This window comes from Oryx dammah, unplaced genomic scaffold (genome assembly GCF_014754425.2).
Source record: "Oryx dammah isolate SB20612 unplaced genomic scaffold, SCBI_Odam_1.1 HiC_scaffold_5, whole genome shotgun sequence".
Classification (NCBI taxonomy): domain Eukaryota; kingdom Metazoa; phylum Chordata; class Mammalia; order Artiodactyla; family Bovidae; genus Oryx; species Oryx dammah.
The window spans coordinates 101,694,413-101,722,283 of NW_024070189.1; the positions used below are offsets into that span (position 1 = coordinate 101,694,413).

At 55.4% G+C, this 27,871-nt stretch overlaps 2 protein-coding genes across 2 annotated transcripts; both read right to left on the bottom strand.

Moving 5' to 3' along the window:
- Positions 1–1,696: 1,696 nt before the first annotated feature.
- NR2F6 (nuclear receptor subfamily 2 group F member 6) lies at positions 1,697–12,448 on the bottom strand. Its single transcript, XM_040241125.1, has 4 exons — positions 11,491–12,448; positions 7,851–7,945; positions 3,908–4,492; positions 1,697–2,444 (listed from the first exon to the last, which is right to left on the bottom strand). The coding sequence occupies exons 1-4, from the start codon at positions 11,772–11,774 to the stop codon at positions 2,170–2,172; spliced, it is 1,239 nt and encodes a 412-aa protein (XP_040097059.1). The 5' UTR covers positions 11,775–12,448; the 3' UTR covers positions 1,697–2,169.
- Positions 12,449–16,128: 3,680 nt separating this feature from the next.
- Positions 16,129–25,277, bottom strand: USHBP1 (USH1 protein network component harmonin binding protein 1). The gene is made up of 12 exons (XM_040241105.1): positions 24,737–25,277; positions 24,494–24,642; positions 23,845–24,268; positions 20,623–20,748; positions 20,312–20,448; positions 20,006–20,146; positions 19,544–19,717; positions 18,678–18,927; positions 17,830–18,051; positions 16,973–17,079; positions 16,648–16,770; positions 16,129–16,391 (listed from the first exon to the last, which is right to left on the bottom strand). Exons 1-12 carry the CDS (start codon positions 24,788–24,790, stop codon positions 16,202–16,204), a joined length of 2,097 nt encoding a protein of 698 aa, XP_040097039.1. The 5' UTR covers positions 24,791–25,277; the 3' UTR covers positions 16,129–16,201.
- Between the last annotated feature and the right edge of the window lie 2,594 nt (positions 25,278–27,871).

The window sequence follows — 27,871 nt, forward strand, 5'->3', positions numbered from 1 at the left end:
GGCCTCCCAGAGGACAGGGGCAGTTAGGCAGGCTGCAGGCAAGGAAGGCAGTGCCAGCCACTGGGTCACAGAGAGGCCTCAGCCCCAGGATCAGTCCTCAAGGAACACATGGCCTCAGGAATTCCTGAGAGCCCAATGTGATAGAGCAAGGAGACGGGGCTGGACCCCGATGGGTGTCCTGACAACCAGGGAGGCTCAAGATGTCTTATTCCTGCAGAAGAGGGTTGGGTTTTGTAGAAGCTCAGCAATCTGGCCTGGACAAGCATCCAAGTCTCTGACCAACTGGAAGCAGGACTGACACCATGGTCTTGGTCAGTCCACAGATGTCCTGTGAATCTGAGAAACAGCACATTGCTGTCCAGCCCAGCTGGAGTGGACATTTGCTTATGCGCAGGACCTCTCAGAAAACACCTACCCAGGGCAGAATCCAGCCCAGCTGCCAGTGGGAGAGCTTCATCCCATTCCAACTTCAGTCCCCTTCTGGGGACAGGGCACACCCAAGAGACCTTCATTCATTCGTTTCCATCTTCCCAGATGTCCTCAGAGATGGACATGGGGGAGACTAGGGTTCCAATGGGGAACATTTTGAAGGCCTGAGGCTGCTTTATGGCTAAGCCCTAGCCCAACCTACAAGGTGAGACCCAGGTTCTTCCCTGTTTTCAAAGGAGCATGTTTGATAAAATTTGTCATTTGACAAGCCTTCAGTCAGGGCCAAAAGGTGCCACCCACCACCACCATCTGGGCCCTTTCTACCCATCCCCTGGAGCCACAGTCCTGGCATAAATTCCATAGATGCCTTTCCCACTAGAACTGGGCCACAACCTTCTGAGGCCAGGATGGCAAGCCCCCTGGTGCCCTGCATCACCCCATATCACCTCAATTAAGTCCACATTTCAAGGTCTGACCTTAGAGGTCTCCATCTTCTAAATGCCAATTTCTAAAAGTTTGTTTAATTACATGTAACAAAAAAAATTTAAACTGGCTCGGGCACAAAAGAGGAAGTCTGGGCTCATGGAACGGAAACACCCAAGGATTTCAGATATGGCTTGATCCAGGGGCTCCAAAGGTATCCTGAGAAATTGGTCTCCTTTTTGGCTCTGCTTTATCCTAATTGCCAATCCTGCCATTGAATCTCACTGGCCACCTCTGGGCCACATTCCCTCCCTAAACCAGTCGCTGTGGCCAGCTAAATGGAGGGCTCTATCTGGGCTGAGATCAAGTGACAGAACTCGCCCCAAACATTTCTCCCAAGGATACTGGGGCCCAGACACCATGATTAAGGGTTGACCAAAGAAAATAAAGGGACTTCCCTGCCAGTCCAGTGGTTAGGCATTGGCATGGTCGGGGAACTAACAGCTCATAATCCATGTGGTGCAGCTAAAAAAGGGAAAACAATAAAGTACTTAGTCCAGGGTTTGTGTGAATGTTATGAGGCTCAATTTCATAGGCCAGAATCTAAATTCAAACCTGAGTCATCTGCTCAGCCCACCTCCTACAAACCCACTGGCTGACCTCTGGCCTCCCCCTCCAGCCTGTTTCCACACAAAACTATCCCACAGAAACAAATTAAAAAAAAAAAAAAAAAACAGCAAGTAGGGCTGTTGTTAGGTTGTAGGTGTTCCAGCTGGGCTGGGAGTGGGTCCCCATGGTAGGGTGCCTTCTGTATCACCCCTCCCCGCCTAAGATGATGGAGACGTGCAGGTAGGAAACTTCTTTATTATTGGCCTTGATTCATCCATCATGTAGTGTCCAACGTGGATTACGTGTCCAGAGGATCAGTCTGGCACTCATCACCCCTGCCTGGCTGCAGCTGCCCCTCCAGTCCAAACGCCAGGACTTTGTCCATCACACCAGAGAAGCCACACCCTGACGAGTTCATTCTTGGGGTACCAAGGGACAAGGCTGTCCTGGGATTGGACCCTCTGTCTCGCCCCTCATCTTCATCAGGGTTTCTGGGGAAGACTTGACTGGAGTCTAGACAAATCAGTCTCTTTTTGGTTTCATGATCATTTAGAAAACAGAAAAGACAAACATTTCACAGTCTTTTAAAAAATAGGAGTCTGAGGAGGGAAGCCAGGGTCCTCTGTCCAGGGGAGGCCGCCCCCCGCCCCGCCACCAGAGGCCTGAGCATCCGTGTCCCTTGAGGTCTGCAGACCTGGCCCTGTCTGGTCACTGGCCTGAGCCGTAGGGCCAGTTGAAGGTACTTCCTGACAGCAGCATGTCTCGGATCAGCGTCTCGATGGGCGTCTTGCCCACCAGGCGCATGAAGAACAGCTGGGAGATGAGGGAGGCCGGGACGGCACGCAAGGCAGGGAGCCGCAGCAGCAGGCGCCCAAAGCGCTGGGGCTGTGATGGGTACTGGGCCCGCACGTACTCGGTGAGGGCCACCTGCGCCTTCTCCTGCAGGCTCTCCACATGCGCTGGGTCTGAGAGGCCACAGGCATCTGAGGGACAAGGGCAAGGTCAGAAGAAGTGGCAGGAGGACACGGGACCCCAGGGCTGACCGGGGCTGGGGGACACCACTCGGGCTGCTGGTACAGAGGAGGGCACTCAAGGGATGGGAGATGGGGCCCAGGGTACAAATGGGGGTGTCTAATATATAAGGCAGTGTTGGTCCCCAAGAGATATTAAGGTGGCCTCATCTGATGATGACACGGAGTGCAGGTAGTGATGTCTCAGGGTGGAAGGGCCCTGACTAAGGCATTTAACAGGGAGACAAGTTCTAATCAAGCTTGAGGAGGAAGGAATTCCCTGGTGGTCTAGTGGGTGAGACTGCACTTCCTCTGCAGGGGCTGCAGGATCAGTCTCTGGTTGGGGAAGTTCTGCGTGCCAGGAGGTGAGGCTGGAAACACCCCGTAAGCAGCTCAAGGGGAAGAGAGGGCTGGCAAGGGGACTTGGGGAGAAAAGCAAAGCCTAGAGAGGGTATTCAGACACACTAAATAGACCCGCCTTGTGAATGAAGGTGACAGGTGAGAGCCCTATGAATGTCAGGGCAGAGAAAATGTCCTGGGTAAGTAAAGAGGGGCAAAGCCATATTATTGGATAAAAGCCACCTCCCAGAGTAGCCTGGGTCTGGCTCCCGCATCCTTGGTCCCAGGAGACACGTAGTGGGACCTCCTTGCAAAGTGCAGAGTTGGCTATGCCACCACTCCCACCACAAGAAAGCAGGGCTTTGGAGGCAGGAGGGTTACTAAAGACTAGAAAGGAACTAAGATGCCTCCGCCCCTAGGTGGGAGGGGCTTCAAGCCACACCCCCTACCCGATCCAGCTCTGCTGCGGGTGGCCCCTGGAGGCCTTCCCGGGGGGGCAGCTTGGGAGCCCTGGGTCAGTGGTCTAGGGTCCTAGGAATTAGGGAGCGAAGGGCCCAGGAGAGCCCAGAACCAGGTGTCAGAGCACCCCTGCCTTTCATAAGTGGAAGGCAGTCCTCCTTAAGTGGTCAGTAACGAGAGGAGCATCCTGATTTGAAGGATGAGGGTCACAGCGTTTAAGTGACGGACAGAGCCAAGTGGGCAGACCTCCCCTCCCGCGGGCCCCCACCTGTTATTCTGCCGTCAGTGCCCACTGAGCACGATGAACGCCTTGATGAGGGCGTAAAGGGTGGGGGGGGGGGGTTTCAGGGAGCCTGAGAATCAAGGGGGTTGGCTGTAGGGCCTTAAGACATGGAGCCATGGGGGATCAAAGTTCTTAGGAAGGCCTGGGATCAGGGAGAGGGGCCATCACGGTGTCAGACCGCCTGCATCGCCTCCTCCACTGTCCCCCAACAGCGCTAAAGGCACATGCAGGGACGCAAGTCTGGCTAGCTGTAGATCAGGAAGTGGAGGACTAAGGGGGTCAGGGTCAGGAGCTAGGTCTCTCCCCTCCCCCACCCAGCCTCTCCCAAGGCCAGAGCCCCCCCAGGGCGTCTCACCAGGTGTGAAGAGCGCGATGGCCTTGAGGCAGCCATACTCCGCGGAGTCGACCTGCAAACGGCCCAGTTTGTCCACCTGTTCCTGGAAGGCGCGCACCTGGTCCATGAAGGCCACGGCACGCTCGGCGGCCATGGGCGCGGCATGCAGGCCGGCGGCGGCCAGCAGCGGCGCCGTGTGCAAGGGCAGCGCTGCCTGTGCCGCGTTCAGCACGAAGAGCTCGCTCCAGCTGAGGCGCAGCAGCGCCACCTGGTCGGCCACCGGCAGCTCGGGGAAGAAGGGAGCGTGGCGCGCCCACTCCACTGTGCTGAAGAGCAGCCGCGCCGCCAGCTCGCACACATTGTCGATGCCCAGCACCGCGCCCGCCGCGCCGCTCCCGGCTCCGAAAGCGCCCGCGGCTCCTGCACCGAAGCGCCCGGCCGCCGCGGGGTAGGGCTCGGCACGCAGCAGCTGCGCGATCAGCTCCGACACCGGCTGCCCCGGGAAGAGGTCTCCGCTGGCCACGGCCAGCGCAGAGCCAGGAGGGCTGCCCGAGGAGGCTGCCACGGTGCCGGGTAGCGAGTGCGGAATTCGGCCGCGCTGCACCGCTGTGAAGGGGAGATAGAGACGAGGGGGTGGGGAGGGGGAGAAGGGGGACGGAGATTGCCAGCCCGCAAGAAATGCGGAAGGTACAGGAGAGGGAGGAGGGGAGAGGGGACGGGGGAGGTGGGCAAGAATCAGGAGATGGGGAGTGAGGACACGGGAAACCAGAGAGGGGAGAGTGGGGTGTGAGGAAGCGGGGGAGGAATTAGGGGGAAAGTGGATACCCCGAGTCATCGGGTAGGGCAAGTAGGGAGGAAGAAAGGTTGGAGATAAAATTATTAGAGGGTTACTCATTCCCTCTGTTTCAAGCCCCCCAACTCAGCCTTTCCCTGAACCCCCAATCCCTATCTCATGGGCACAATGCTTGTTGGGAGGACAGAGGTCAAGGTCTTGCAGGCCCCACCTTGCTCCACCCTGTGCCCTCAGCCTGAGGTCGTGTCCAGCCACCATCAGACTACTTTCAGAGAAGGAAGTTGTGTGTGTGTGTAGGGGAACCATCTCAGGTGGAAATGGGACCACTGGGTGAGGGCTAATATAATTCACACATACCCACCTCCCCCTCTTCTGGACTGTGTGAGCTCTCTGGAGCCAGTGAAGTCAGACCTGTTAATCATGTCCTCATCTATCAAGCATAGGTGTCTAAGAGCTGATAATGGGTCTAGGGGGGGCAAGTACCTTCCTAGGACATGGGCACATAGCCAGCCTACCCCTCAAACAAGTGATCAGTAGAGGCTGGCACTGATCTCTCCTATGGAAATAGGATATTTCTATACCTCCCAGCCCCACCCTATAGGTCATGGACCCCTAGAGCAGGTCTCATCTGCCTGGGCCTCTGCAGTGACCTCAGTGTTAAGAACGAAATCCTGATCAGTAGCAAAAAGTCGCTGTTAGCAAAAAGTAGTGTTAGTCACTCTGTCGTGTCCGACTCCTTGCAATCCCACAGACTATAGGCCATAAGGTTCCTCTGTCCTTGGGATTCTCCATACAAGAATCCTGGAGTGGGTAGCCATTCCCTTCTTCAGGGGATCCTGACCCAGGGACTGAACCCGGTCAGCAGCAGGTGCTCAGTAAACATGAGATTCCATCAGTAGCTTTGCCTGTGATGGGGAAGGACCAATTGCTGGCCTTGGCCAGTGCCCCCAGGGATCAGGTAGGTGACAAGAGGAAAGCTGAGGTGCAAGGAGGAAGGGTGGCTGCATGCCAGCCTGGCCTATGCCACAGTAGGCGGGGTAGAGGGGCTGACTGGGCTGGGTGCCTGGCAGAGACTAATTAATGAGCTTTAATAAGGTGGCATGCCCGGTCTCATCACCTCCATGAACTTCTGGTCAACCCATCAGGGAGCAGAGTGGGAGACGGATGCAAGTGGGAGCTGAGGGCTAGCAGAGCTGATCAGGGAAGCAGGGTTCAAGCCTTATCCCATGTGATTTGAAGTCTCAGGAGCCTCTGTCTGTCAAATGGGTGTAGCTGGGTTGAGGGTCGACAATGGATCCCAATTAACCTCAGGCTCACTTGGCTCTAAAGCCCGCTGCCATCATTCATCCATCACCAGGCCAGCTCAGGGTCTTTGCATTTGCTGTTCCTGCTTCCTGAGAACCCCTTCCCCAGCTCTTCCTCCCCATTAAGCCCAGACCGTGGGCTTAATCACCAATCACAAGTAGATTGCTCTCTGTACTCTTTCCCCACCCATAAAGGTATGCAGTTGATAATAATCATGACAATGATAACACCAATCACTGAATTAAATGAGAATGTATCTAAATGGCTTGGAATAGCTTTTTGGCACATGAAAGTGAAAGTGAAAGTCGCTCAGTCGTGTGCAACTCTTTGGGACCCCATGGACTACACAGTCCATGGACTTCTCCAGGCCAGAATAACTGGAGTGGGTAGCCTTTCCCTTCTCCAGGGGATCTTCCGAACTCAAGGATCGAACCCAGGTCTCCCACATTGCAGGCGGATTCTCTACCAGCTAAGCCACAAGGGAAGCCCAAGAATACTAGAATGGGTAGCCTACTCCCTTCTCCAGCAGATATTCCCAACCCAGGAATCGAACCAGGGTCTCATTATAAGAGCTAAATGGATAGTAACTCAAGCCAAGAAACATTAAGCACCTTCTATGTTTTAGAACCTGGTGTAGGCCCTGGGGATGTATCAGAAAACAAGACAGACAAAAGTTTCTGACCTTGAGGAGCAGACATGCTTTTGGAGGAGCAAGCAAATTATAAAGCAAGACACATGGCCTGAATAAAGGGGCTGCAAAGGGTAATCAGGAGGGCTTCTCAGAGGAGGTGGTGTTTCAGCAAATCTTAAAAGCCATGTAGGTGTCTGGGGGAGGTGTTCCAGACAGAGGGAACCACCTGTGCAAAGGCCAAGAGATAGGGCTGTGTTCGGGTCATGATCTGAGATTTATTCTTTCTACCTTGAGACTCTGAAGATCTGAAGCCTGGATTTGATGTGGATTTTAGGTCAAATTCACAAGTAGAGACAAAATCCAGGTTGCGGGGGTGGGGGTATGGGCAGTCACCCCCAACTTCACATGACCAAAGAGTGATCAGATGATCTTAAGAGAAAGACTCTGGGTAGCTATTCCCAGCTTCTTTCACAGAGGCTCAGCAGAGAAGAAACCAACAATAGAGCAAGAGAGACTCAGCTTTTAGACACAGAGAACAACTGCCAGCCTGGCTCATAAGAGTCCAAGCAGAGACACGAAGTCCAGCCTTGGGGCCAACATTGAAATGGGCCGGATTCTGCTCCCGAGCCCAGTGCTTCATGTAGAAGTCTACAGGTTCCACCTGAATTCTAAGAGTGATCGGTGGAGTTCTAGACCTAGCTGCCCTGCACAGATCCACCCAAGTCCCCAGGGCAAGGACAAGAGGCTGGGCCTCCCTCTGGCTCCCAGCATCCCCGGTCAGGCGGAAGGGTGAGCTGCCCTTTGCCTTAGTCGGGTGAGTTCCTGCCTTGGGCAAACACAAGGCAGAGGGTGGAGGGAAAGCAAATCAAAAAAAAAAAGTACATCATTGTTCAGAAAGTGGTGGCCAGGATAGAGGGCAGAGGGTTACCGGGGTTAACTTCAGGTTCCCTGCCCCTGAGGCCGGGTTGAGAGAGGTGGTGGGGAGAAAGGTTCTAACATGGGCCAGAGTGGGGGAGCCTCTTACAGCCCAGTTCTGCCTCAGCCACAAGGAAGCCACGGATAATTGGATTCCTCCAGCCCAGGGCCAGATCCAGGCCCACGGGATCTCGGGATCGGTGGTAATGAGGTTAGCAGGCGCCAGACCCCGCCCTCCATGGCTCCCAGACCCCAAGAGAGGGAGCAAAGGGCAGGCCGCTTGTTCACCCCTTGCCCGCCCCACCCCAGTGGATACTCACCTTCCTTCCTCATGCCCACCCGGAAGCACTTCTTGAGGCGGCAGTATTGGCACTGGTTCCGGTGATGCTGGTCGATCTGGCAGTCACGGTTGGACCTGTGGGCATGCAGAGGTCACCAAGGGGGTCACCATGACACCTACATTCTGGCCTGGGAGCCACCTCATGAGACGTCTTAGAAAGTTGCACCTAGAAACCACCAGGACCACCCCCCATCCCTACCAACAATCTGGGCTGGGCAGACGACCCCAAAGTGGCACAGAGGTTAAGCCTGCAGGTGTGCAAAGAGGAGAGGACAATTTGGGGGAGTGGGGACCGATGAAGAGCAGTCTGTGGCAAAGTGGATTAGCATGCCAGGGAGGGTTATGTTGGAACTGGGTTTTGAAGGACGAATACAAGTTCCCCAGGTGACCAGAGGCAGTTCCTGGCAAAATGCCAATGATAGCCAAAAGTTTTCCAGTTACATTTTACTTGGTCCTTGTCTTTGTCCCAGAGCACTATAAGAGCAGAGAAGGAACACGGTCACCGAGCAAGACTTTGTGAGTTGACTAAGAGATGAGAACCCAGGCCAGTCCTCTGTGGGGTCAGAGCACCATGGGGCCCCAACATTACTGCCTGATACAAGGCCACCATCAATGTATGAAGAAACGAATGAATCAACTCCTGTACCCCTTTAAGATGTCAAACCCCTTCTCTAGAAAAACCATCCAACACCTAACTGAGCCCAAGAAGCTTCCTCCACGTGGTCCTCGGGGATTGTTGGTGCCTCTTCCAGGGGTGGAACATGTGGCCCCGCCCTCTGAAGCAAGGAGTTCCGTCCAAGGTCAGTCACAAGTTGGAAGGTTCAGGCCTTTGTTCTTCCAATGTCCCCAGCGCCCTTTTTCCCCTTGGCCCCTGCTCCATGTTCCCTCCATATCTCTCTCCTCTGAGCCTTTTGAGGCCCACACCAAGGGCTGGAGTCCCAGCTGGGCACCAATCGGGTACTCAGAGCTAGTCACAAAGTAAGACAAACACTTCATGAAGTTAAAAAGTCAAACACATCTTAGCTGCGGACACCCAAGGCCTGAGCCTTGGGCAGCCACTTCTCCACTGAGCCTTGGTTTCCTCATCTGGAATTGGGAGGCCAGAGGCTAATTCTATATGGGATGCACTCATTCTGGAGAAAATTGGGAGTGTGGGTGTGTGGGGGGTTGTCAAGACGGGCCCCACCTGGGAGTCTCAGTGGCCAATTTTGGAGAGGCGAGGCTCCAGAGGGCCTCTGCGTCCTGCAGCACCAGCCTCCGAGCCCCCAGGAAGAGGCCCTACTAGGGCAAAGGGAGCTCAGGCAGAACCAGAACAAAGCCCAGCAGGCAGGCAGTGGGAGGGTCCTGGGCAGCCGGGTGGAAACAGCCAGGCCTGGGGCAGGCAGGCAGGGGCCTGGCTCGGGTCCCTGAGACTTCAGGGGAGGCCCTGAACCTTCTGCCTCAACTTCCCCAGGTGTAGAGTCAGGAGAGATCTTCTATCCCTCCAGATGGGGAAACAGTAAGTTCTACCTGTTATCCCACCTAAACAGCACATGCTTTGCCAGACCCCACAGTCCAACTCTGCCTTCTCCCTGGGCTTCTGGCTTTCAGTCCAACTTGATCATTGCCCTCTTTTGCTCACACACCTTCTTCCATGGTTCCCCATTACTTTTACTCCAGAATTTCTGACCCACTTGAGTCCAACTTCTCCCACGCCTGGGTGGTCTCACATTACATCACTGAGCCTCAATCCTGCCACTGAGTATTTGCTGGAACCACACTCCCTGCAGGAGTGCCCTTCACTTCTACCTGCTAAACCCCTCATGTTTCAAGGCCCACCTCCTGTGGCCTTCCTCTCTGACCCTCAGGCAGAGCTCCTTGTTCCTCCTGGGACCCCAGACAATCCCTCCCTCTGGCCCAACCCAGACCCCACAGACTGGGACACCTGTGTCTCACTATCTCCCTCAAACTGGGAGAAGGCTGGGTTTGGAACTGGGGTCTTTTCTAGGGTGCTGGCATCAAACCACCCACGTCAGGCCCTGAGGGGTCTTTGTTGATTCAACCTGAGGCTCAGAGGGAAGCAGTGACTTCATCTGGTCACACAACACAGACCTTCTGAAGAACTTGCCAGTGCCAAACCAGGCCCCTCTCCCTGGCCTTGGTGCTCCCACTCTAAGGGAGCCTCTGGGACCCCCAAGCCACCTGAGCCCCTCCCCTGCCCTCCCTAAAGACCCGGCCAGAGAGCACACAGTTATTCCAGCAGCAAGAATGAGGCCAAAGTCTGGTGGCCCAGTTAGCACTGGAGGAGGGAGTAAGCCAGCTCCGCGCCATACAGAGCCGCCCCCAACAGGCCAGATCTGGGGCCAAATTCCTGCTTCAGGTACCCAGGACTCACCCAGTGGCCCTGCCAACAAGCCCTCCATCAGCAACTCCCCCTGGGGAGGTCCTGACCCAGACTTGCCTGTGGCGCCCCCCAACCTTCCCAACCCCACAGTTCCCTTGCTAAGCCCCAAGTGGGCAAGGTCTCTCCCTAGGTGACCCAGGGCAGGTGCCAAGAGCTTTCTGGGCCTTAGTTTTGCCCTTGTGGAAAATGGGACCCTCCAAACAGGCTCTGCAGAGCCCAAGCATGTTCCTGGAGGGTGCAGAGTAGGGGTTTGTCAACAGAGGAAACGGGGACTCAGCAAAAAATGATGGGAAAGGCGGGGTCCTGAACTGAACACCCAGTGCCAGCAGCTTCTCCCCTAGACCTAATGCCCCGTCGGGAACCAGAAAAGCTAGCCAGGTCACGGCTGGCCAGTGGGGACTCCAACCTAGGACAGCCTAGGGCTCCTTCTTGGAAACATTCATCCCCACCCAGTCTCAGAACCGACAAAAGTTTCAGGGATTTTCCAGGATCCCCGTTCTGCACCTATTCCTAGCTAGGGGGGCGTAGAGAGGGGTGCGGGGTCGGAGCAGCCAAGATGCGGTCAAATCCAGCCGCCACCTCGGACCTCTCGCAGCAATTTCCGGTGACCCAGGGCCCAGAGAGTGCCCTGGGGGTTCCCCTGACAGGCAGCCCAACCCCCACAGCAGAAGCGCCCCCACGCCCCCGCCCCATGCGAAGGAAGCCGCCCTGTGCCACCTAGTTTCGCTCCAGCCGCCGCCTCAGTAGTCAGGGCGACTTTGGAAGTGATATTTGACCCCAAGGGCGCGCCGTATCGATCCGCGCGGCCGCAGACAATGGCCCCCGGACGCTTGTAAGCTCCACAGTCCAAGTTCCACGTTCGATCCCCACCCGGTCCCCGGCGCGCCGAGATTCCCAAGGGAAGGGATGCCCTGGGATTAGGCACCCACCCCTGACAGCACCCCAACCCCTCGCCGCGCAGAGCTGACCCCTCTCCGGAGAAAAGGAAGGGAGGGAGGAGGAGCGAGTTACTGGGGCGGAAGCCGCCAGGGACCACCTGATGGGGGGGACCTGCACCGATACAGCGCCGACTGTATACACAATCCCAGGAATGTGATGGAGAGGGGGCGAGGGACATGTGCCCCGATCTCTGACGGGAAGTAGAGACCCAGGGAAGGTCAGCGCTAGGCCCAAGGTGACCGAGCAGGTCAGAGGCCCGGCCCGGGTGCCGGCGGCGGTGCGCTGAGAGGGGGCTCACCGGCAGGTGTAGCTGAGGTTGCGGCGGATGCTCCGCTTGAAGAAGCTCTTGCAGCCCTCGCAGGTGAAGACGCCGTAGTGCTTGCCGCTCGACTTGTCCCCGCACACCACGCAGTCCACCTGCAGCCCCGGCCGCTCCTCGTCGCCTGGCTCAGCGTCGCTGGCGGCACCGGGGGGTGAGGCCGAGTCTTCCTCCGCCGCGCGCGGGTAGCCGCCCGCCTTGTCCACGCCATTCGTGTCGCCGCCGCCCCCGGGGCCGCCCCAGCCGCCGGTCACCATGGCCATAGCCCCCGGGCAGCGGGGCCGGGGCGCCCCCTCCACGTTTCTCCCTCGGGGCACCCCTCTCGGCCCGGGGGACCCTAACTGGCGCGCATCCGGTCCCGGTGCGCGGGGGTCACCCGGTTGCACCCCCCAAAAAAGTTTTGCAGCAACTTCCTGCGGCCGGTCCGCGCGCCCGGGCGGAACTGGTCGGGCCGGTTCCAGGTCAACTTTCCCACGCGTGCGCGGGGCCGGGCCCCGGACCGGGGGGGCGCGCTAGAGGTGCTGGCCGGGGGCCCCGGGGACTCGCGCCCCGCCGCCCTGGGGCCCCGGCGGGGGAGCTCGGGCCATGGCCCGGCCCAGGCAGCGCAGGGGGTGCCCTCCGGCCTGGCCGCCGCTCGGCCAAGGGCTGTGGCCAACTTAGCGGGCTGCCATCCGAGCGCGGGAGGCCGGGGGGAAAGTTTGGCCGCAAGTTGCGCGGCCGCCCGCGGCGGGGGGGAGGGGCGGCGGGCGTGCGCCGGGGCCGGTCACCGCACCCCCTGAGTCTCCCAGGGCCCCCGGCGGCCGCTCGGGGCCTGCAGGACCGCGGGCCGGCGCTTCCCGAGCCGCCGCCCCCGCTGCGGCCGCGCCCGCCCGGCCTGGGCCTGTGCCTGAGCCGGAGCCTCGCTCTCGCCGCCGACCCCGCGCGCCGGCCTCGCGCTGCGGCCGGTTTGACACACAACGTTCCATTCGCGGGGCGGGCGGGGGGCGGGGGCGGGGGCAGGGGCGCGCGCCGCGGGCTGGGGGCGGGCGCTCGTTGCCCCGGCGACGGCCGCCCTTATAAGGACATGGGTGGCCGTGCGCGGCGCCCGGCGCCCCGGCCGGCGGGAGGGGCTAGGGCGGAGCGCGGGGCCGTGAGGCCTGACCCTCCTCCCTTCCCCTCCCTCGCTCACCCCACTCCCACCCCCGTCCTCGCCCGGCTCCAGCCTTAACCCCTGCCGGGCCGCGGCGGGAGCCTGGGCCACTGCTGCCCTCTGCCCTTCCGCAGCCTCGCCAAGATGTCTCTCTAAGGCCCTCCCCTCCACCTCCGGCCTTGGAAGTTGAGTAGCTCAACCGCCCTCGAGGCGCCCCTCGGCACCACCCCCTTGCATTCCCGGCAGAAGCAATAATGGGGGGCCGGTTGCACCGGGGGGCACGCCCCTGCGCAGTACACACACACACACACACACACACCACACACACCCCTCCTGGGGCATTTCTTTGCACAGTTACATGATGGATTGTGTTTGCTTCCTCTTCCAGAAAGTCTCGGCGTCCGACCCCCACCCCACCCTTTCTCTGCTTGGGCTAACACCTGGTGTTCGGAATCTCCGGGGGGGAAGGGATGTTGTGGTCTGCGGCCGGCAGGGGCGCGAGGTCAGGAGGCCCCTCTCCAGAATTTCAGGCTTCTGGGGGAAGGGCGCCCACCCGCCTAGCGAGGCTGGAGGCGACAGGAATGCCCACCACCCCTGCCGGCGGCCTGCCCCCTTTCCCCTTTAATTTCCTTTTCTTTCTATGCTTCACAGAAAGAGCTTGACCAGGGGCCGACTGGACTACAGATGTCTCTTCCAGGCTCCCCAGAGTCTCCCAGCTGCTGCTCTGTCTCCATGTCACTGCCTCCAAGACCCCGGGTTGCGGCAGCCAGCATATATTAAACACCCTTTGTATGCTCTCCTGGCCGCCCTGGGCAAAGAAACCTGAGCCTTGCTTCTGAGCCTGTTAACCTTTAACCGGCTGGAAAAGCCCTTCCTGCAGTGACCTTTCACCTTGGAGTCCTGAAGGTCCAGGCCTTATCTCCCGCCCTGCCCTGGGCTAAGCTGGACACTCGGACACGTGGCTGGGCCTCTGAGGGCTGCAGGCAGGAGTGAAAGGTCCTCTGCCCCCACTGGCTCCTACACCCTCCTCTCTCAGGAAGGGTCCTTGAGAAAAACCATTCCCTTCTCCAGTTGACATCTGAGGGGCATCCTCCCTGGCAAGGGCTGGAGATGTTTGGAGATCTTGCAGCAGTTAAGAGGATACCAAGGTTCTGGAGAAGCCAGGCAATGGATGCCCAGCCCTGGGCCTCTGGGCCTCCTGGGGAGAATGTGGCTGGGTATGAGGTGGGGGGAAGGTTTTAGCAAGTACAGAAAGCAAGAAGCACTAGGGTTAGACACGAGGAAGGACTTTCAAAGGGTCTGACTGGAGTGGAGTTCTCTGCCCCATAACCTGCATTGGGCTTGAATGGTAAAGAGGACCCTTTAGGTCCTGGCAGACCAGTGGTTAGGGCTCCATGCTTCCACTGCAGGGGACGTGGGGTCCATCCCTGGTCAGGGAATTAAGATCTCAAGTGTCCCAAGTAAAGATCGCGGGTGCAGCAACCGTGACCCAGGGCAACCAAAAAAAAAAAAAATATATATATATATATATATTTTTTTTTTTTTTAAAGAGAGAGGACCCTTTGGTTCTGCGGCCCAGGAATGGGAGGCGCTAGCTGGGTATTTGGGGTGACGATGGGTGTCCTAGGTCCCTGGTCTGAACTTTCTAGAGTCCTTGATGGGGGAGACGTGGAGGTGGGTGTCTCAGAGATGAGCGCCAGAGACTTGTAAGGAAGAGAAGGCTCAAGGAGTCAGAGGGGGGCCCGGAGAAGGGAGGGGACAGGGAACTGGAGTTTGAGGGACACAAGCCCTGTAGGTGTCCGGTGGGAGATTGGAAGAAGGTCTGCCACAGATTCCAGAACCTCGAGGTGATCCAACCTTTCGCGGGGGGCGGGGGGGGGTGCTGCTCCCCCTCTGCCCAGGAGCTCTATAGCCCCCGCAGCCCCTGGAGGCCCGGGTCTGTAGTGCTGAGGTCCGGCCCCGCCCACCTGACCCCTGCCCGCGGCCCCGCGGTGACATTTGACCTTGCAGAGGCCGCGACCAGGGACAAAGAGGCCTGGGCCCATCTGCTGCGGGGCACCCGTGGGAACAGCAAGACCCGGCTACCGGTGGCCTGGGAACCTGCCCCCGCCCCGCAACGGCGACCTCAGCTCCCGCCCCCACCGCCGGGGCGAACTCCTTCCCCACCTTCCAACAGGTGACCTTGTTTCCTCTCGGCCCCACCCCCCCGCCATGGGCAACCTAGTGAGACTCGGGGCTAAGGTCACTCTTAGACTCTTAAGGAGGGAGACGGACAAGAGGGTCGTACAGTCGGGTCCTCTGCTGGGCTACGGGCGACCTTGCCCGCCTGTTTCCCTGCTTTCTGCAAAGCCTGCCACGGTCCGGAGATTGTGCTTATGGTTCGAAGGTCACCAGCCCCCAGCGCTGGCCGGAGGCTCCTGTGGATCCGGAGGACCAGGTTGGGTCTCGGCGGCTGCCTCGCGCCGACGTCAGGTCAGCCTTGCCCTGCCGGCGAGAGGCAGCCGCGCCGCGCACACACCTGCACAGGTGCTGCCTGGAACCCCCCTCGAACCTCACCCCCACCAGGCTGGGAATGAAAATCTATCTAATCCGCGTCTTGAATTTCAGCTACCACCCAGGAGGGGAGAGCTGGCCACTAATCCGGGGCGTCTGTGTGGAGCCTAACACCCTTTCCCAACTCTGCCAGACTCCGCTGGGAGGGCAGGGGGCGTGGCCTATGTAAATAAGATGCTAATCACTTGCCTGCTATTAATCTGACCCTGGCACCTCCCAGAGCTCCCATCTCTTGCAGGTGAAACTGGCAACTTTTCAGACTGGCCAAGAGCCATCCAGACGCTCTAGGGCAGTGTACTTCTTTGCCCATGGTTAGCAAACCTGAGTTCCTCAACAACAGCTGTATAACGCCCCTGAGATCTCACTTGCAGAGTTTCTTGCCTTTGCTCACCACCCTAAAGCCCTTTACCTTAGCTCCACACTCTTTGAATGCAAGTTCTAAGGCCACCTCTGATTCCCCCTTCCCCCTCCCTCCACTCAGGGAGCAATAGTCTTCCAGCTAATATTTCACATGCTGAACTGTTCAGGCCTCAGTCTTCCTTCTGGGTTATGGGTATCTTCCTCTTGGGAATATCCTTCAGATCAAACCTAGCATTTCCTTGGGAAGCGGGTGGGCAGGGGAGAGTGTGCCCTGCCCCAGTGGACACCTTGCTGGGCTTCTGGAGACAGATAAGGGTTGGAATTTCAGCTCTATGTAACCTCACTGAACCCTGAATGCCCCCAGCCAGTCATGGGAATCCTGTCTCCACAGCCCAAGCTGCTTCTGCCATGACCCTTCTGACATGTCTCTCCGCATGCCACATGGGGTCAGACCAAAGATACCGAGCCTTTCTCAAATGCCAGCCCTCTCCCCATCAAACCCAAGACATTCAGGTATATCAGCCCTCATTACACAGAACATGGCTCAACATGCAAAGTCATGCCACATGACACAATGTCACTCCAGAACAGTCTATGATGTGACCCATCACAATTATCTGGCACGTCCAGACATGGCCAGAGTAGGGCCTAGAGAAAGGTCTCCCCCGGCCGGGAAGGCGGGCAGGGAAGTCTGGACCTCCCCAGGGCCCTTGCGGCGGCTTCTAGCACTGCCAGCTCCTCCGCCTGTCGGGCTTCCATCAGTGCCATCTGCTGCTCCAGCTTCCGCCGTTGCTCTTCCTGCTTCCGGTGGGCACCTCGGAAGGCCATGACCAAGGTGCTGAAGGGAGAAGGAGGCTGAGCCAGGAAACAGCCCCCCATTCCACCCAAGACAAGGGCTATGTACTCCCAGCCCCCGACAGGAAGTCTTTGAGATTGGGTCTTCTGGGGGTCCCAGCATCACTCAGCAGGGGCTGACACACGTCAGGCACCAGAGGAGGTGTGGAATGGATTGAACCTGCCCCCCACCTGACAGAGGGGAAGCTGTGGCACAGAGAGAGCCAGGGATGCCTCAGAGGTTACACAGAGAGACTCACCTGTGAGCTTTGCATAAATCACTGTTCAGCTCAGTACTCTGAGCACGTCTGGCTCGTTCCTTCCGAGCCACCTCTTCTAGCTTTTCCAGCAGAGCCTGCAGCTGTTCCTGCAGGCCCAGAGCCCTGGTACAAGGGTGGAGAGAGAGGAGCTCACAGACATAGCCACTCCTGTCTGCCTTCCCTACTCCCACCCATCTGCCCAAGATGTTTCCATGTGAATACAGCTGTACACCCAGTCCTCCACTGTACACAACACCCCAGTGGGCTCTCACATATTACCCCCACCCAGGCCACACACACCCCAGCACAGTACCCCGGCACACACCGAGTGAGTGACGCTGACAGTTCCTGGGTCAGTTCTTCTGGGTGCTCCACTTTGCTCACTTGGCCTCCATCAATACCCCTGCTGCCACCAGGGAGAGCAGGAGGACCCTGATGGAGGCAGAAGGGAGGGTAGTGACATTGACCTAGGCTGAGAGTGTGTTCAGCCCAAACTGGACACTGAAGTCATCACAGACTGTGGTGGCTACAGTCCCTGCTCTTACAGAGCCCCCAGTCTTATGAGAAACCCCAATAAGGATACAGTTGTTCCCTAACAAGGGAAATAAATAATCTCATTTTCAGGCAGTTCACGGGGACTTCCCAGAGGAGATGCTGTCTGAGCTCAGACCTGTAGGAAGTCAAGGACTTAGATAAAGAGGAAAGTGACTGGTGTTCCTGGCAGGGGTGTAGCACTTAGAAAGGCATGGAGGTAGAAGAGATGATTCAAAGGAGGGTTCCAGAAGCCTCTAAGGCTTTAAACCAGAGGATAGATATGATTAGACAGTAGGGGCAAGAAGGAAAGCCTCAGGGAGTAAGCTGGAGCCAAAATTTAGGAAAATATGAAGCATGACCTGGAGCTGTTGGAGTGGGGAACGGGGAGTATGAATAGCCTGGAGGTGGGAAGTAGAAGGGACAGGTGTAAGTGGAAGACACTAAATCCCTTGGGGCTTATTGGGCTTAATACTCTCAAAGAAAGAAACTCCGAAGTACAAGCGTGAATTTTCACATGCATTTTTACCATTCAACTCCTTTTTTTGGTGCAGAAATGGAAACTGAGGCTCAAAGGAGGCTAGGATTAACCAGGACCACATATCCAGTAGTATACTGCTATCCCTACTGGGCCAAGGCAGGGTCACTCACCTGGGACCACTCCTCTTCATCTCCACTGCTCCCACCTCCACTGCTGTCTCCACCACTGCTGTTGGCCCCGCCAGTCCGAAGCTGTGCCTGCTCCCAGCGCAGCTGCTCCAGCAGGAGCACGTGGGCTGGGCCCTGGGCTCGGAGGGCAGCCTCCCGCAGTTCCAGAGCCCGCTTTTCCCGCCGCACCAGCTGTAGCCGCAGCATCAGGTCCGCCAGAGTCTCCTGAGAGACCAAGGAGAGGGTAGAAAATGTGCCTTGAAGGTCAGCTGTTGAGAAAACTGAGCCTCTAGGAGGTACCCACTGAGGGCTGCTCAGGCAAGAATCCTAACCCTTACCTTGATCTTGCATGATAGGAAAAATCCTTCCATAAAAACTACAGCTGTAGAAATAGCCATTCATAGAGAGCAAGTGTCTTAGACAAAGTCAAGTAGCAACTCAATGGTAGCATCTGGAGTTTCTCCAAATTCAGAACCTCAGCTCTTTCATGCACGTGATAGCTGCCAAGAGATGTCTGACTCTTTTGCAACCCCATGAATTGTAGCCCGCCAGGCGCCTCTGTCCATGGAATTTTCCAGGCAAGACTACTTGAGTGGGGTGCCATTCCCTTCTCTAGGGGATCTTCCTGACCCAGGGACCAAACTTGTGTCTCCTGAATTGGCAGGCGGATTCTTTACCACCTGGGTCGCCAGAGAAGCCCCCAGCTCTTTCACGCCAGGTCACAAATTTCAAACAATATCCAGCAAAACTCTCCCTTACTACTTGGTCCCCTAATCGCATCTCACTCAGACTCAGCAAAGGATTTGGTCCCACCAGGAAAGATTGGCACACTGACCACAGCCCATGTGTACCCGTGTGGCCGCCAGGTCCTGCTGGATCTGCGTCTTCTCCATCCGGGGCAGGGCTGGGCCAGGCTGGGTCCCCAGAATGGCCTGCACCATGGCTTCTGCATGGGGCACAGTAGATATGGGCACCCAGGTAGAGCCAGGCTCAGGGGGAATCTTCACCAGAGCACGGCGTTCCTGGAGACGCTGAACATAGCCCTGGAGCTGGGACGCCACCTCCTGTGATGTGGGCTTATCCACGCTGCTGCCTTCGGGACTACAGGAGACAGGAGAGGCCTGTGTGAACTCTGCTCAGCGTGGCTACGCTAACTTCATGGCAATCCTGGTGCACTTTGTCATCTTCCATCTTATTGACCATGATGGTTCCTTCCAAGGCCATCTGTGGTAGGCATGGTCAAACTAACACAGTGGGCACCATAACGTAAACCCAAACGGGCAACATCAGCCCGTTGATGATCATTTATCAGTGATGAACGAATGCCACCATGCCAATGGGCACAATCACTCACACCATCACGGGGAAGCCATCACACCAACTCAACGAGCACCATTGCTCAACCTGCCAACCCGGTTATACAGCATTATGACAACCCCTATGGGTACCAGCATCATGCCAACCCCATTAAGCACCATCAACCTGATCAGTGGGCACCACCAGCCATCTTCATGCCACCCTGGTGGGTCCTATACCAACCCCAATGGCTGTAACCACCACGTCAACTTTGCTGAGTAGAAAACAGCCAACTCTAGCAGGCCTAATGCCAACCTCAGGAGCCACGCCAGCCCCCAATATAGGGCCAGTTCTGGGAGCCCCGTTCTGCAACCAGAGCCCCACTCACTGGCCCACCAGTCCCCGGGGCTCCCAAGGGCACCTTGGACATGGATCCTGCAGTGTCAGTCCATCCATGGCAGCCTTCTCTTGGACTAGGAGCCTCTGAGCTTCCTTCTCAGCTGCCTCCAAGTCATCCACGAAGGCTTCTTTTCCAGCTCCTGAGTCTGCCTCCCGGAGAGCGAGTAAGGCTCCATATGCCTCCTCACAGTGTTCACTGTGGGACAGCAGTTCTGAGCACTCCAGCACACCCGTCCTGCTACGTAGGTGACACCCCCACTTACTCCTGGATCTGTCACCCCTTCTCCTAACCCCAACCCTGGGAGTTTGTAAATTCCTTCAGCACTCTGGGATGAAAACTGCCTTAAGTTAATTTCCACGGCAAGGGCAAATACTTTTCTGAGAGGGCTCCGTCTCTCTCTGGGAAGTAGGACTATCCTTTGAGGATATCCATTTCCTCCCCAGGCAGTAGAAAACATGTGAATCATGGCTGGGGTGCACTGACCTATACTGCAAGGCGAGACGCAGCGCAGTGGCCTCAGCCTCCCGCTGGCCCAGCTGCATGCTGAGGCTCTCACACCGGCCCTTGTACTCCTGGAGCACAGCTGACAGCAGGCGGTTGAAGCATTTGAGTTTCTCAATGTTCCTGCCTCCGGAGGTGGGGGAAGAGGGAAAAGTGAGTGACTTTGAAGGGCAGTTAGGACACCATTGATTTCCCCACCCCACCCCCACTCCAGCTCCAGACTCCTGGCTTTATATCCCAGCTGGGCGGCACCAGTGCCCTTATGAGCCCAGCATTTGTGACTCTTACCCTCGGAGTCGCTCCATCTGGGCTTCCATGATGTGCATCTCAGGAGCAAGGGGCTGGGTTGGGAGAGACCCAAGCATCTGGGTGCTGGAATCACTCTGCAGGCGCCGGAGCAGGGGGTGAGTGCGGGAGAAGGGATCCTGTCGAAAAGAGGTGACTTGATTCACCCAGAATTTTCACTGAGAGCCCAGCATTAGGATTTAGGCCTTTTCCAATCTCCCAAACTATTGGGTCACATGACCAGGATTTGAGTCTCATGGCCACAAACCCTAAGGATCTGAAACAGACCATGGTTTTTAGCTTCACACGCTCACCTGTGAGCCCCAGGTCTCTCCATCAGCCCCAGAGCTGCTGGAGCCACTACCTGAGCCACCTGCTTGGTCACAGGAAGGAGGTGGAAAGGGCTCCAGCCTCAGCAGGGAATCCCGCAGCTCCTGGACCTGTGGGGAAATGGGGAGTGTAAGGCTGGGGTGGCTCCAACCACCTGCCATTCTTCCCTAAGACCTGTTCTTGGAGCAGTGGCAAGAGCACTGGCTGCAAGGTAGGACCTCCCCCAGATTCTCATCCTGCCAAATAGCTTCTTGTACAACCTCGGGCAAGTCATTCAGCCATGACTTGTTGGCCAGCCATTCAGTCATGCAGTCCCTGAATCAAGACTTCTCTTTCCAGATGTCCAACGGGTTCATGAAAACATGCTCCTCATCACTAATCTTTGCATGCGTGCATGCTCAGTCACTTCAGCCGTGTCTGACTCTTTGCCACCCTACAGACTGTAGCCTGCCAGGCTCCTCTGGCATAAGAGTCCATGGGATTCTCCAGGCAAAAAAAAAAAAAAAAAGAAAAAATACTGGAGTGGGTTGCCATGCTCTTCTCCAGGGGATCTTCCCGACCCAGAGATCGAACGCATGTCTCCTGTGGCTCCTGCATTGCAGGCGGATTCTTTACTGCTGAGCCACTGGGGGAACCTCACTAATCCTTAGGAAAATGCAGTCAAAACCACAATGAGATACCACCTCACATCGGTTAGAATGGCAAGCATCAAAAAGCCAAGAAAGGGACTTCGCTGGCAGTCTAGTGGTTAGGACTCCCCACTTCCACTGCAGGAGGCAGGGGTGCGATCACTGGTCAGGGGAACTAAGATCTTGCATGCCTTGCTGAATGGCAAGACCAAAAGAAAAAAAGAATGCAAAAGATAAGTGTAGGCGAAGATGTTGAGAAAAGGGAACCTTCGTGCACCGTTGTTGAGAATGTAAATGGGTGCAATCACTATGGAAAAAAGTATGGCAGTTCCTCAAAAAAGTAAAAATAGAACGACTATATGATACAGCAATTCCATCTCTGGGTATTTCTCTGAAGGAGACCAAAATGCTAACTCGAAATGACATCTGCACCCGCATGTTCACTGCAGTATTATTTACGAGAGCCAAGACACAGAAGCAACCTAAGTGTCCACTGATGGATGAATGGATAAGATGTGGTAAGTATATTTATAGAATGAAATATTATTCATCTGTAAAAAAGGAATTTTGCCATTTGGGACAATATAGAAGGACCTTAGGGCAGGAGCCACAGGAGATGTGGGTTCGATCCCTGGGTTGGGAAGATCCCTTGGAGGAGGAAATGGCAACCCACTCCAGTATTCTTGCTTGGAGAATTCCATGGACAGAGGAACCTAATGGGCTACAGTCCATGGGGTCACAAAGAGTTAGACACAACTGAAGTGACTTAGCACACACACAGAACGACCTTAAAGGCACTATGCTAAGTGAAATAAGTCAGCCAGATAAAGACAAATAGTACATGATCTCACTTATATGTGGAGTCTAAAATAAAACAAGGGAGTTCCATGGTGGTCTAGTGGTTAGGACTTGGTGCTTTCACTGCTGTGGCCTGGGGTTCAACCCATGGTCGGGAACTGAGATCCCACAAGCCATGCAGCAGGGCACAGATAGATGACAGGTTAAATTTTTTAAAAATTGAACTCACAGATACAGGGAACATGTTGGTGGTTGCCAGAGATGGGGGAAGGGGTCAGGGAAATAAAAAAAATTTTTTTTAATTAAATTTATTTTTTATTTTACTTTACAATTCTGTATTGGTTTTGCCATACATTGACATGATAAAATTTTTTTAAAAAAGACTTTTCTTTCCCAGCTGAAAAATGGGCTCCACTCCTTGTGCTGGGCTTCTGCAGCCCAGGTCTCACCATCTGTGTCCCTCCTGCCCTGACATCACCTGGGCTCTGCACTTGGACATAAAACTGGCCCTTTAATGGCCCCATGTGGGTGGCTCATGGCATCTTGAGCTGATTAAGGCCTAAGAGCTCTGGTCTCCCTTCCTCCAAACCCGCCCCTCCCACAGGCTCCCTGTGTCTCACTTCCAGTCTCTAAGGCTCCCAATCCAGGTCTCGTCCTCAGCCCCTCTCTAGCTTTCACATCCCATCTGCCAGCTCCATCTTCAGCATCCCCCCAAATCTGCCCAGTTCTCACCGTCTCCACAATGTTGCCACCTCCTGGATCGCCAAGATTCCACCTTCTCCCTCCACAAGCTGTTCCTCCCAAAGTCGCCAGAGGGCGCCTGTGAGCACCTGCATCAGGTCTCCATCCTTGTTTGGTCAGAGCCCTCTGTGCCTTCCACCTCACTCAGAGCAAAAGTTCAAATCCTCCTTGAGGCCCACAAGGCCCTCCGGGATCTGCTCCCATCACCTTGGTACCCTTGTCTCCTCCTGCTCAGCCCCATACTGGCCTCCTCACTGTTTCTTGAATACACTAATCACACTCTTAACCTCCAGCCTTTGCGTATACTGTTCCTTTGGCCTAAAATGCTCTTCCCCAGTTCCTTACATCTTTCCTCCCTTGCCTCCTTGTGGTCTTTATTCAAGTGTCATTTCTTCGATGGGCCTCTCTGATCCTCTTAACTAAAGTTGCAAGGGATCTTTGTCTCTTTGGGGTTGCCAACAAAGGTCTGTATAGTCAAGCTATGGTTTTTCCAGTAGTCAATTATGGATATGAGAGTTGGACCATAAAGAAAGCTGAGCGCCAAAGAATTGATGCTTTTGAACTGTGGTGTTGGAAAAGACTCTTGAGAATTCCTTGGACAGCAAGGAGATCAAACCAGTCAATCCTAAAAGAAATCAGCCCTGACTACTCATTGGAAGGACTGATGCTGAAGTTGAAGCTCCAATACTTTGGCCATCTGATACAAAGAGCCGACTCATTGGAAACGACCCTGATGCTGGAAAAGATTGGAAGGCAGGAGGAGAAGAGGGTGACAGAGGATGAGAGGGTTAGATAGCATCACCGACTCAATGGACATAAGTTTGAGCAAACTCTGGGAGATGGTGAAAGACAGAGAAGCCTGGCATGCTGCAGTCCATTCTTTGCAAAGAGTTGGACATGACTGAGCAACTGAACAACAGCAAGGCAAGTCAAAGCTCCAAAAAATCTTCACAAATGAACAAATGATTCAATGTGTCTTATGTCAGGCCTGCCTCCCTCCCACCAGGGATCCCTGGGAGGCAGCCATGCCCAACTCACCTCTCTCTGCAGCATCTCCTTCTCAGCCTGGAAGGCCTGCAGGGAGTTCTGTGTGCGGATCAGCTCATCCTCCCGGCTGCCCAAGGCCAAACGCAGCCAGGCATTCCTTTCAGCCAATCGGGCTGCCTCCCGCTGGCAGCTCCCAGCCCCCTCCTGCTCCAAGCAGGGCTTTGGTGCCCCCTCGCTTCCGTCCTTTGCCTCCACTGGCCCAGGACAGTTTGGGGGCCGGTGGCGCCAGGCAGCAACGGCTGCTTCCAGAGAGCTCAGCGCTTGCTGGAGAGTCTGAAATACATCAGGTCCAGAGGGAATGCTCTCCCCATCCTGCAGGGCTCTCTCTGGGGCCTGGTAGGTTTCCTCAGGGGGCCGCCCCTCAGGGGCTGGAGCTGGTCCCCTGCTAGAGTCCCCATCAACTTCTTTGTCAGTCCTGTGAAAAGGTGAGAGATGGAAATTTCTGGAAATGGGGTCATTTGGGGTAGCTAACACACAGAGGGTTTGTAACAAGGCTAGAACTGCAGGGCCTTGAAAGTCAGGCCAAGGGCAATGGGAGCCATGGCATGTGTGTGAGTCGGGGAGGGACATAAAAAAACATCTATGAGTGGGAAAGATGTGCCAGGCCTGCAGTAGGGGACACAGACCGAGTGGGCCTTACCTGCTCTCCAAGCCCTGCCCTTTGGCCTCCACCACAGGGCCCAACAGTTCCACCTTGGTGCTATCTTGAGATGCCACAGGGCCCGGCTCAGAGCTCTCACTGGCTGCCTCAGCCTCCTCTGAACTCTCTGCCACAGGGTCCAGCTCACCCTGCAAATGATCCCCAGGGCTGAGCTCTGAGCCAAGCAGATCTGGGTGCTGGAGTCTTGCAGGGTTGGGTGTGGCAGGGAGGGGGAACACTTACGGGCAGAGCGTGTCTCCCTCGCCGGCTTCGGGGCCGTGTGGCCCTGGCACTCATTGTTATCCAGAAATCAGTGTCTTCTGAATTCTCCTTTATCCTCACCCGCTAAAACCACAACCTGACTTCAGCTCAAAGCAAATGACAACCTTAATTTCGTCTTCTGTGAAATGGGCATTGATTTCACTTCTCCAAAAGGATCTTGAGTTATCAATGTAGATTTGGCACATTTGAATGCCTCCCTTGATGGTCAGCTCACTACCTCTCAAGGTTGCCCTGACCTCTTCCTTCTTTTCCGTCTCCTTGATTTTCCTCTCTCTCTTTGCTCCCCTCCCTCCCCTATCTGGGCTTGGGAGGAGGAGTTCAACAGTCCTCTCTCTTCCTCAGGGCTCTCCTGAACCAGAGATTCTAATCCTGGGATTTGGTTCCCTCAGCCCGCTCTACTTCCCTATCCTCCTGGGGGGGTACCTTGGTCAGAAAACCAAGTCCCAGGACATTCTTGGAGTCACTCAGGCCACTGCCCGCTCAAGCTCGGGCTGGCTCGGGCTGGCCAAGGCCAGCCTGGGAGGGGCCGGGAAACAGGAAGCCCCCTCCCCGGCCATGTGACTTGTTATTGTGTACTTTCTTCCTCAAGGGCAGCGACTTCCTCTAGCCCTAGCAACAGGACACATGGCCAGCTCCCGACATGTCAGCCCCTCCTCGCCTCTGCTTCCAAGGCCATGGCTCCTCCAACTCTGACCCTTAGATTTTATTTCTTGGAAGCTAGAGTGCCACTCTGGGCTGATGCTCTTCACCTGGCTTCCCTATGAACTTCTTTTCTCTGACTGTCGCTTCAGTGTGAGAGTTCTCGTTCCACTTCAAGTCACGGACAGACCTGGGGTTGGGACCCCTGAGCAAGCGATGAGCCTCAGCACATGAGCCTCAGTTTCTTTGTCTCCCTTCAGTGTCACGGGAGGTTTTTGTTTTGTTTTGTTTCAAAACAAAAAAAAATTTCCTGAACTATAGCTGATTTACAATGTTGTATTAGTTTCAGGTATGCAGCGAAGTTTATTTTTATTCTTTTCTTTTAGAATATTACAAATTCTTTTTTATTCTTTCTCAGGTTCTTTCCATCATAGGATTACAAGATACTGAATATAATTCCCTGTGCCTTATGTAGGTCCTCGTTGTTTATTGTATATAGTGTGTACCTGTTAATCTCAAACTCCTGATTTATCTCTCCCCCGCTGCCCCTTTGGTAACTATAAATTTGCTTTCTTCTGTCTGTGAGTCTATTTCTGTTTTGTAAATAAGATCATTTGTATCATTTTCCCCCAAAATTTAACTGCACATCTTGTATTTTATTTTTTTATTTATGGCTATGCTGGGTCTTCTGGAGAAGGCAATGGCAGCCCACTCCAGTACTCTTGCCTGGAAAATCCCATGGATGAAGGAGCCTGGTGGGCTGCAGTCCATGGGGTCGCTAAGAGTCGGGCATGACTGATCGACTTCACTTTCACTTTTCACTTTCATGCATTGGAGAAGGAAATGGCAACCCACTCCAGTGTTCTTGCCTGGAGAACCCCAGGGACGGGGGTGCCTGGTGGGCTGCCGCCTATGGGGTCACACAGAGTTGGACACGACTGAAGCGACTCAGCAGCAGCAGCATGCTGGCTCTTCCCTGCTGCGTCAACGTTTTCCTCTAGTTGTGGTGAGCGGGGATACTCTCTGAGTGGGCTTCTCACTGCCATGGCTTCTCTTGTGGAGCAGTTTTGAGGCACACAGACAGGCTTCAGTAGTGGCAGCACATGAGCTCAGAAGTTGTGGCTCCTGGGCTCCAGAGCACAGGCTTAGTAGCTGTGGAGCAGGGGCTCAGTTGCTCCATGGCACGTCGATCTTCCTGGACCAGAGACTGAACCAATGTCCTCTGCATCGACAGGCAGATTCTTTACCACTGAGCCACCAGGGAAGCCTTGTATCATTTTCTAAGATTCCACATATAAGTGATATCCTTGGAGGAGGACATGGCAACCCACTCCAGTATTCTTGTCTGGAAAATCCCATGGACAGAGGAGCCTGGTGGGCTACAATCCATGGGGTCACAAAGAGTCAGACACAGCTGAGAGACTAGACAGCGGTATGAGTGATACCACATATTTGTCTTTGTCTGGCTCGCTTCACGTAGTGTGATAATCTCCAGGTCTATGTATGTTGCTGCAAATTTCATTCTGTTTTGTGGTTCAGTAATATTCCAGTATATATATACACACACATATATATGTGTACATATATATATACACACACCCTGTATATATATACACGTATATGTATATACACATATATGTGCTTAGTCGACTACTCAGTCGTGTCTGACTCTTTGTGACCCCTTGGACTGTAGCCCGGCAGGCTCCTCTGTCCATGGGGATTCTCCAGGCAAGAATACTGGAGTGGGTTGCCATAACCTCCTCATACACATACATATACACACATATATACACACATGTATATATAGATATACACCAGAGTTATGGAAATTTTAACAACCGATTTGCATATGGTCAGGCACCATCAGAGAACTGAATCATAAGGCACCCTCCTTGTTCCCTACTGCCTCTCTGACCGCCCCATCTCTGCTTCCTCTGTTTCTCCTCCATAAATGCTGAATTCCTCAGATCCCAGATAAATCCTGCTCATTTTTCCTGCGTCCACCTCGAAAGGGCCTCTTCCTCATCTCCATCCATAGTCAGAGCTCAAGCCTCACCTTCCCAACGTGGATGCGAGCCCAGCTCCCTCCCAGGGCTCCCACACCTCCACTCCCTTCCCCACCCAGGACCCAGAGACAGACATCTCACTGTTCACCTCCCTGGCTCATAGACCCTCCATGGCTCCCCATTGCCCTTGGGAAACATTTCATGCTCTTCAGCCTGGCATTCAAGGTCTTTAATAAAATTATGCCTGCAGGTGGCACCAATGTGTACTCCCGTCTCTAGCCACGATAACCTCTTCCATGAACAGCTGAAGCTTCTTAATTCCTTCACATCCTGGTGCCTTTGGCCATGCCTTAACCTTTGCCTGAAACACCCCTTCCTTCCTCGTGCATTTGATGTAAACATTTCATAGCCTGTGGTATAGTCTGAACCTTTCTGGTTCCACTGACAGACT

Bases quoted from the DNA above. Each gene is read 5' to 3' on its own strand.
- USHBP1 (XM_040241105.1), bottom strand. From the start codon at position 24,790: ATGAGTGCCAGGGCCACACGGCCCCGAAGCCGGCGAGGGAGACACGCT. The intron at 24,643-24,736 runs GTAAGTGTTCCC...GATCATTTGCAG, and splicing joins GAGGGAGACACGCTCTGCCC to GGTGAGCTGGACCCTGTGGC. The intron at 20,749-23,844 runs GTGAGTTGGGCA...ATTTCCCCACAG, and splicing joins AGGAGATGCTGCAGAGAGAG to GTCCAGGAGCTGCGGGATTC.
- NR2F6 (XM_040241125.1), bottom strand. From the start codon at position 11,774: ATGGCCATGGTGACCGGCGGCTGGGGCGGCCCCGGGGGCGGCGGCGAC. The intron at 7,946-11,490 runs GTGAGCCCCCTC...GCATGCCCACAG, and splicing joins AACCTCAGCTACACCTGCCG to GTCCAACCGTGACTGCCAGA. The intron at 2,445-3,907 runs GTGAGACGCCCT...CTTGTCCCTCAG, and splicing joins CATCGCGCTCTTCACACCTG to ATGCCTGTGGCCTCTCAGAC.